This window comes from Cryptomeria japonica, chromosome 9, assembly GCF_030272615.1.
Source record: "Cryptomeria japonica chromosome 9, Sugi_1.0, whole genome shotgun sequence".
Taxonomy (NCBI): Eukaryota; Viridiplantae; Streptophyta; class Pinopsida; order Cupressales; family Cupressaceae; genus Cryptomeria; species Cryptomeria japonica.
In genome coordinates this window covers 187,655,808-187,664,309 of record NC_081413.1, presented here as the reverse complement: position 1 = coordinate 187,664,309, position 8,502 = coordinate 187,655,808, and the positions used below count along the sequence as shown (strand labels likewise).

Below are 8,502 nucleotides of genomic sequence, written 5' to 3'. Positions count from 1 at the left end.
ATCAAGCCCATTGGCAAAAGCTTAAGGCTTGCAAGGACTTTTAACATTCCCACATACCAGCCCTCAATAATCATGTGGGTAGAAAGGAGTAAATCTTTTAAGAGTTGTACGAGGAAGAATTGACCTAGAACTTGAAAGACATGGAATGAATCAATTTTAGAATTTTATGTTGTATCGAATAGGATAACCAAATGAGAAAACATGCTAACAGTAAGATTGGACAAGTGCTTTTTATTATACCAACCATATGCACATTCTTAATAGAGAAAAATTACAAACACATACAATATCCTTTCGCTTTGGATACACTCGAGTAATTTTGTAAGGGAAGTTTCTCCCAATCAAAAGAAATCTGCACCTAGAATACATTCTATTCTCTTGAACTGGTTATATCAAGCTCTAATGTTACACAGGTATAACCTCGTCAGTTAGTACAGGACAATAGGTTAAGAAACAATTTTTAGGGTCAAAAATGCTCTGGGAAAATCCCTCAGTCATCTCCTGTCATCTGTTACATCAATTTCGCTTTCGGATTCATCAAATCCCCAAAAGTCATCATCATCTTCATCCATGATGGATGGTGGCATTTTCCAACTATCTGCTGTCTCATGACTTTGACCTTCAATCAATAGCTGTAAGACCTGAAAGTAAAAGCCAAGCAGCAATATTATCAACTGTTTTAGAGTTGTTTAAAGTACTGAATCAGGGTTACTGCAAGAGATGTGTTTATAAGAAGTTAGATTTGTTAAGGCAAAAACCAAAGACCTCAATCATTGATGGACGCCAGATTGCTGAATGTCTTATACACAATGATGCAGTGAATACCATCCTTTGCATCTGATGACTGTCATATTGTCCTCGAAGTCGAGGATCTACAAGTTCATGAATGTTTCCGGACTCCAATAGGGGTTTGGCCTGAAACAAACATAGCAGATTTTGGCATAAATATTAAATATATTGCTTGGCATTTAGTTTTGTTTTGTTTGGTCTACATTATGAATGTGTGTTCTACAAAGATGGATAAGCGAAAGAACCATATTAATTGGAAGTCCTTTTATTCAAATTAAAGGAAAGCAATTTTTGATAAATGTGCATATGGTTGCATTTTGAAACCTTTTTCCCCAATGAAAATGCATAGCAGAAAATTGTCTTAGACATGTGTCATCAAAGATCAGCTTATGCCCTTCTTACAACATGAAGTGGTTAAATAAGATTTTATTTAGATAAATAATTTTACTCACCCAAGATACCAGATTTTTTTCTGATGCATCAATAGGTCTACGACCTGAGATAATCTCAAGCAATAATACCCCAAATGCAAAAACATCAGTTTTCTCATCAACAATGCCATGCAAGAAATATTCCGGTGCCAAGTACCTGTTCAGGACATTTGAACACATTGAACAAAAAACTTAAAAAGCAGACTAACAATTATGAGAACAGTATCACAAAAGTCCTGAAAACAAGATAGAAGGAAATTTGCCCACCCAAATGTTCCTTCAATTGGTGTGACAGAATGGTGAGTCCATTGCGTTGGAAGCCATTTTGCTAAACCAAAATCTGATATCTGCACTAGCCCAGCCACAGATGAAATTAAAAACCCAAAACCAGGTTTGCAACTTTCCCTACTATCTTCAATATAATTAATTAGTTAAAAGGAAAAAGTTCTCCATAAAGAAAAAATAATTTTGAATTGAGATGAAATGTTTGTCAGTGTCTTATTGAAAACGAAACAATTATAGCACGAAAATCCATAAACATATAACATTCTACAATACATGGAGAATTAATAAATTATCTTTGACTTGAAATACTAGGTTACCAAGAGTTTTGTGTTACGCGTTAAAAAATTTCCTCATATGTTCCATTTAATTGCAGCTATGAATATATGTTTGCTCACCTGTGGTTCAAAATCTGTCCCTAGCAAAACATTTGAAGCCTTTATGTCTCTGTGTATGATACGTCGCTGGCAGCATTTGTGCAGATAATGCAACCCCCTTGCCGTTCCAATTGCCACCTTGTACCGAATTGACCATTCCAGTACTGGAGTCCTGGTGCCTGCTTTCAAATACATTTTTGAGTTTTAGATCTCTATTGCACTGAATCTTGCTATAACGTGTAATCAAACCACTTTAATTTATTGCCTTGAAAATGAGGAAAGAACTCAAGATATGCTGAATGAGAAAAGGTTTAACAAAAAACAATTGGAGACGTTTGCTTGTTTATTTCTATTCCTTTATCTTTGGCAGGAAGATCTATATAGGACTTTGTTCAGCAATATTGTAACATTTAGATTGTTGCACAGTTAAAATTAATAATTAATCAGAACTTTCTATCAATCTTTACTACTCCACTGTATGATTATATATTATCTGAATAACAAAGCCCCCTCTAATCACACAAGGAGAGCTAGTAGCCTCACATCTTACAACCATTTTGAGACAATTAAGAAAGTTACCATGAAGAAGTGAAGCCAAGCTACCATTTACATAGTAATCGAAGATGAGATGAAGTCCATTCTCAATGCAGCATCCTATTAATGAGGTTGCATTGGGATGACATACATGACCAATGATACCCAACTCTGTTAGAAACTCTTTCTCTTTCTGTTCATCAGTGTTTCCTTTTGCTAGTCTTTTAACTGCTATCATCTGTCCATCTGGTAGGGCTCCTTTGTACACCTCTGCATATCCACCTCTGCCCACCAAATTATCTACAAATCCAACAATAGTAATAAGAATCCATCATTTTATATGCTGCAAGATTATTCACCAAGTAAAATTTATGGTCTTTTCTACTAACGTTTTCTGATAGTTATTAAGTTATCAACGACATCCCACAAGCATACATGTATTAAGGAAAGGCAGGGAAGATGAATTAGCAACCAACCAAAGTAGTAAAATTGTCTAGATAAACTTGTGCCAGTTACTTAAAGAAATAACATTCAGTGTTCACATTATAAATCACTTTCCTTAGTTCCTACCATTTCTTCATAAAATAAGAACATTGATAGTATTTTAAGAAATATGCAGTGTCCTCTTTCTAGGTTTTGAAGTCAAGAAGTGTCTTAGGTAGATATTTTCTCATTTGATTCTTACAATCAATAGCTTAGAGGAATGGCCTACACTTCCCTGCTGCGTATCTTGTAAGATGAGTCAAAAGTATTGTCTTTCCAAGCTATTAGATTTTTAAAAGCATATGAAATGCTAGCTTTCTTCCAATCAAACCTGTAAGTTTTGAGCTTTCCATGCATTTGTGTTGGACGTGACAGAGCCATAGTTCAGTTCCACAGAGTTTCATACCATCTACTAGGGTTTCAGTCTAGATGGGATCTATAAATCCCAAATGGTATGTAAACAAAAAGGATAAGACAACTAAAGTTAATAAATTAGTATACAGTTCATTGTTTACATGAAGGTGAAAAAATCCTTTCATGTAGTCTTCTAAACCCCAAAACACCCAAACATCTAGAAGGTTATTGCAATTTGACAGATCGCCCAAATAAATCTCCATAGTGCAGTTAGTTTTCCTGCGAGGATAACTACACATTCTCAAGCCCATAGAGAAAAGCGCATACATTCAGAGAGGATGCCTCTATGGTAATAGAGTGAAAAAAACTAAGGCTAATATGCTTCTACTTGGATTTCTACCATCAAAAAACCATTCCTACAAAAAAGGATTCTATAGGTAACCCAACTAGCAACCATTTTGCTAGGTACACAGATTTGAGCATTTTGAGCTTTTACTATTTGAGTGATGGGGAATTCCTTCTGTGATTAGGTGTAATCTATGGGTCACCACAACTGCCTGGTCTATGATAGATAGTGTATCCCTGTTGACAAGATCCCTGAACCTGAGATCTGATATTAGACATCCTAATAAGTGTGGTTTATCAGTCGAGACCTGCACCACACTATCTCCAAATCAAATAGTCATTCAGATTTATCAGATGTATTGGTGTTGCACTGGTAAACACCAAGGGCCTAAAACATCCAGAAGTACACCATCCTACCATTGCCTATCAAAAACTGGAAATTTCAATAGTTATGATGATTTACAAGAAGTGATAGCCACCCATTGGCATTGGGTACAATAATGTAAACAGGTTTTTGACCTCTGACCGATCTCCTCAAGTCCAGCTACCAACAGTCTTGTGGAATTGAGTAAGTGATTGCCACAATGATGACCTGGTTTCAAACCTAACATTGCTAGGCTAATGCCTCGCACTAGTATATGTTCAACTGGTTTTGCTAAAATCAAATGCCTAAACCAACTAGATGGACACTGTCAAATTTGACACACCATCATTCAAAAACATAATTCATCATAGGAGGACAGGTTTACATGCAAGGATAACTGCTTGTACCCATTGGAAAAATTACGTTCACACTAGATGCCTCTACAGTTAAAACCTCTGAAACCGGTCCTAGGAACACTCACCTGCTTCTAGTTAAAAATATCATCATGAAAAGTTCATTTCTGATAGCAGGGCTGCTTTACTAACAGAGATGGCTATCAAATATGTATCAGAGGGTCCAAGGAATCCGATCAAATACGTGGGTGGTGGACATCTGGTTAGTCTCATTAAACATCATCTCTCATGTCACAAAGCAGAATTCTCAAAGGTTATGGCAGTTTGGGTGGACTGATAGCTGCCCATTGGCATATAGTTCTAGCATTCTATGATAAGGTTTACCTTCGGCCTTAGCAAACACTTAACGCAATGATGATGACCTGGGTTCAGGCCTAACCTTAAGTCGCACATTTAGGAGCCTTCTTATCATGGGATGAACATTCTTTCAGATAACGGTGCATGTTTGTATGCCAGAACCACCCAGAGGCATTATGTTCTGTCAATATGATATGACATATAACTTAATAAAGATTTGAACCTCTACCTTTACCCAAGGTATATCTGCTTCCACTTCATTGAATCATCAATGATAACAGGGCTGCTTTACAAATAGAACGCTCATTAAATAGTTATATGACCATATCTACATGGCATTGGACCTGTGGCCAGACATGTTAAACTTCAAATGCCCAAAACATTCAAAAGTTCACTCTGCTCCCACATCACAAAGCAAATGGTAGTTTGCATATACTAATAGCCGCCTATAGGCATTGGCTCCTACTAGAGAAACAGGTGTTTGGCCCAAGAGTTGAGACCAAGTCTTGGAAAGTTTTGAATGCCTCTTGCTCCAGCCGGCCATCGTAAGGGAGGAACTGTTTCCTTCACCATCACCTGGGAATATTTGTTAGGCTAACACCTCTCATTTAAAAGCCTCCCTATCATGGGAAAAGCGTACCTTTAGAATGGTGATTGTATTCATACAGAAGTCAGCCATAGCCATTGGATTCGATGACAAACATAAAGATGCATCTACAACATTATGGAGTTTAAAACATATGTCTAGTCCAGAATGCCGACCAACAGATGGCTTACGAGAATGTGAACCTATATCTGCTTCAAATTCATTTTTTATTTCAAGGCTGCTTTACAGATAAGAAAAGGCATTAAATGATCACAATTTCCTCTCACATGCACGGGTTGTAGAATTGCTATTAGACTTGCTAAACATCAAATGCCTAGAACATTCAGAAGTGTACTCTAATTCGCTATCACAAATCAGATTTTCAATGGCCATGGTGCTTTATATATACTCATAGTCACCCATTGGCATTGGGTTCTAGGATTCTAGCACACAATATTTTGTGACCCGATGCTAGTTGTGGTAAACTCTTAAATGCCTCAAATGGGAGCCTTCTCACTACCATGACAAAAGGCATGCTTCAAACAAGTAACACGGGTAGATGTCCATAGGCAGAAGCCACCCATAAGGATTGTGTTTGATGACTTACATACACCTAGATAACCTGATGCCTTAAACCTATACCTACTCTAGAATGACCAACCATATGCTGATAACTAGGAAGGATACATGCACAGACACATGTGTATCCTGTCACATTAATGAGTCATGGACCCCTGACTAGACACGGTAAACTTCAAATCTGTAAAATATTCAGAAGGATACTTTGCTGCTACATCACAAAACAGGATTTCCTATGGCGCACATCTAGAGAGCCAGATAATCTCATGAATCTTGAATCTATATGTATTGCAGAAATCTCAAGCATAATATTCTGAGTCTTTCAACAATGGTACTTGTTCATAACTAGCAGCCATTCATAAGGATGAGGTTCTATCACTGACATACATGTGTAGGTAATCTCATGAGTCTCAAATGGTTGAAGTTATTTTCACTTCAAAATGCCAAGCATTAACCATGGTAGGAAAAAGCATACTGTCAGAGAAAGGACTAGTTTCTCTGAGACAGGCATACACACAGATGATCTGTGTGTTTGATCTTACATCGAATCCATCTGGCCAAGCATATATCTATTCATATACATACAAAATGCACATCAGGTTCTATGACAGACATTTAATCACAGACATAACCTCATGATTGTTAAGCCTATTATCTATCTATTAGATATATCCACATTAGTTATGGGACAGGCAGACCCGCAGGTAACCGCATGCTTATTCAACTCTTCAAAATGCCCAAATATGTGCCTATAGAAACAGAAGATATTTACATATATAAACACAGAAGTAAAGTTATACACACAGGATTTTATGACATGCATTTTCACACATAGATAACCTCATGAATCTAGAGCTTACACCCCCTCCAAAAAGCCCAAGCATACTATTATGGCATGGAAAAGCATACTTTCAGACAATGATACTCGTCCTTAGACAGCAGCCACCCACATGCATTGGGTTCTCCGCAGCACACATAACCTTATGAGTATTGATCCTATATTTACTACTTATACCAAGCATATGCTGTTAACAAGAAATTATGTATATTGGATTCTGTCACAGACATGTACATACGAATATAACATCTTGAGCTTCAAACCTATATCTAGTCCAGAATGCTCATGCATATCTCCATGAGTTTTTCCTGTTTTGGACATATAAACACAAGAGAACCTGGAACTACTGATAATTTTTGGCACATACCAGCATGAAAATTGTTGGTGGCACCACAGACTTCATCAAATGCAAAACACCTCCATGAAGGCTTCCAGAGAGGAGGTGGGATTGCAGGCATTGGAATTGGTATTTCATCAGCTGAAACATTGCCTTCATCTTTGTCCTTGAGCTCCATGTATGAAGAAGCAGCAGAAGAAGAAGAATCTTCATTATATTTAGCTCGTCTAGAGAACAAATTCTTGAAAGAGTAGTTCTGGAGGAGAAGCTTCATGGTGATGTTTCTCCAGATGCAGGAACAATTGTTGTTAAAATCATGGGTTTCATCATGTGGGTTGTTGTCGCTGTGTTGTAATAAGGCATTTCGGGAAAAAGAACGAAGGGATTTTGCTTTACGGCACAGGTTTTTTGTATAGGACTTCTTTTCCGGATGCTCTGTCATTAACAGACCCATTCGTTAAAACAGAGGTTTTTGGTCTAGTTGTTGTGGGAGTGCATCTCAGTGTTATTATAACGTTGGAGGCCGTTTCCAAGGGGGCGTCAAAGTCGTGGAACTATACCGTGTAAATTAGGAGCCGGGAGCTTGAAGTTTGACGCCGCCTGAGATGACGGCGGCGGAGAAGGACGCATGCTGACGTGTACAGGGTCTGTCCTTTTCAGTGGCTGAGTGGGACCCACTACTGCCACTTCGGCCCGGAAAATCGTGCCGCCGGGGGCATTCCCGTCAGACTGACACCTCAGCCGTCTCGATGGGCCCCACTTTCTTGGAGACTTGCTTTTAGGTTTGATGAATTTTGTCGTTTACTTGTTACCTACTTTACTTTTACTGCAATTGACTATGGAGAAGTGGGAGAAGAGATGATTATGTGGTATCCCACCCTCACTTCTTCTGAATCATTATTTGTTTGCATCCCTTGTCATATCCATGGATTAGTTATTAGAGTGGGTTATCTTTCATCACCTATTCTAAATTTAACTCCTTTACTTACATCATGCAAGTATATGAGTGGACTCTAAGTAGAGGAGTTTTGCCAGCATTTAAGAGATGTGACATAAAATGGAGGACATCATTCTCTTTCCATTGAGACCGTACACCATTATTAGGGAGGATTTAAGATGGGTTATAATACACGTGTGCCTTTGTTTTGAAGATAATCAATCTCTTAAAAAGCTAGATTACACAAATCAAATTTGATCTAAGCCATCATTATTTTATAGCAGATCTGATCATATATGTGATTTTTTTTTTTGCTGGAGGATATGGAGAGGGTATTTTCTTACGAAATGGGTATATATATTAGATCCAAGAATGTACAAGATTGAATAACACAACATATATAAGATTTTCAAGAAGAATGGAAACCATAGTCCAACCCAAAACTCTACCTTGGTAAACCACATCAACTCTCAATCACTAATATATAGCATAGTTTATGCAAAAACATTTTAAAGATCATTCCTCCTCAGTCTCCTCTCTTTTTGGTAAGTCTTTT

General features: G+C 37.6%; 1 protein-coding gene across 1 annotated transcript; it reads right to left on the bottom strand.

Annotated features, from left to right (window-relative positions):
- Positions 1-205: 205 nt before the first annotated feature.
- LOC131038312 (probable receptor-like serine/threonine-protein kinase At5g57670) lies at positions 206-7,567 on the bottom strand. Its single transcript, XM_057970677.2, has 7 exons — positions 7,040-7,567; positions 2,459-2,713; positions 1,901-2,058; positions 1,488-1,567; positions 1,242-1,377; positions 766-915; positions 206-641 (listed from the first exon to the last, which is right to left on the bottom strand). The coding sequence occupies exons 1-7, from the start codon at positions 7,461-7,463 to the stop codon at positions 495-497; spliced, it is 1,350 nt and encodes a 449-aa protein (XP_057826660.2). The 5' UTR covers positions 7,464-7,567; the 3' UTR covers positions 206-494.
- Between the last annotated feature and the right edge of the window lie 935 nt (positions 7,568-8,502).

Bases quoted from the DNA above. Each gene is read 5' to 3' on its own strand.
- LOC131038312 (XM_057970677.2), bottom strand. From the start codon at position 7,463: ATGGGTCTGTTAATGACAGAGCATCCGGAAAAGAAGTCCTATACAAAA. The intron at 2,059-2,458 runs GTAACTTTCTTA...ATTTGAAAGCAG, and splicing joins CTTGGCTTCACTTCTTCATG to GCACCAGGACTCCAGTACTG. The intron at 642-765 runs GTCTTTGGTTTT...TTTTACTTTCAG, and splicing joins GGCGTCCATCAATGATTGAG to GTCTTACAGCTATTGATTGA.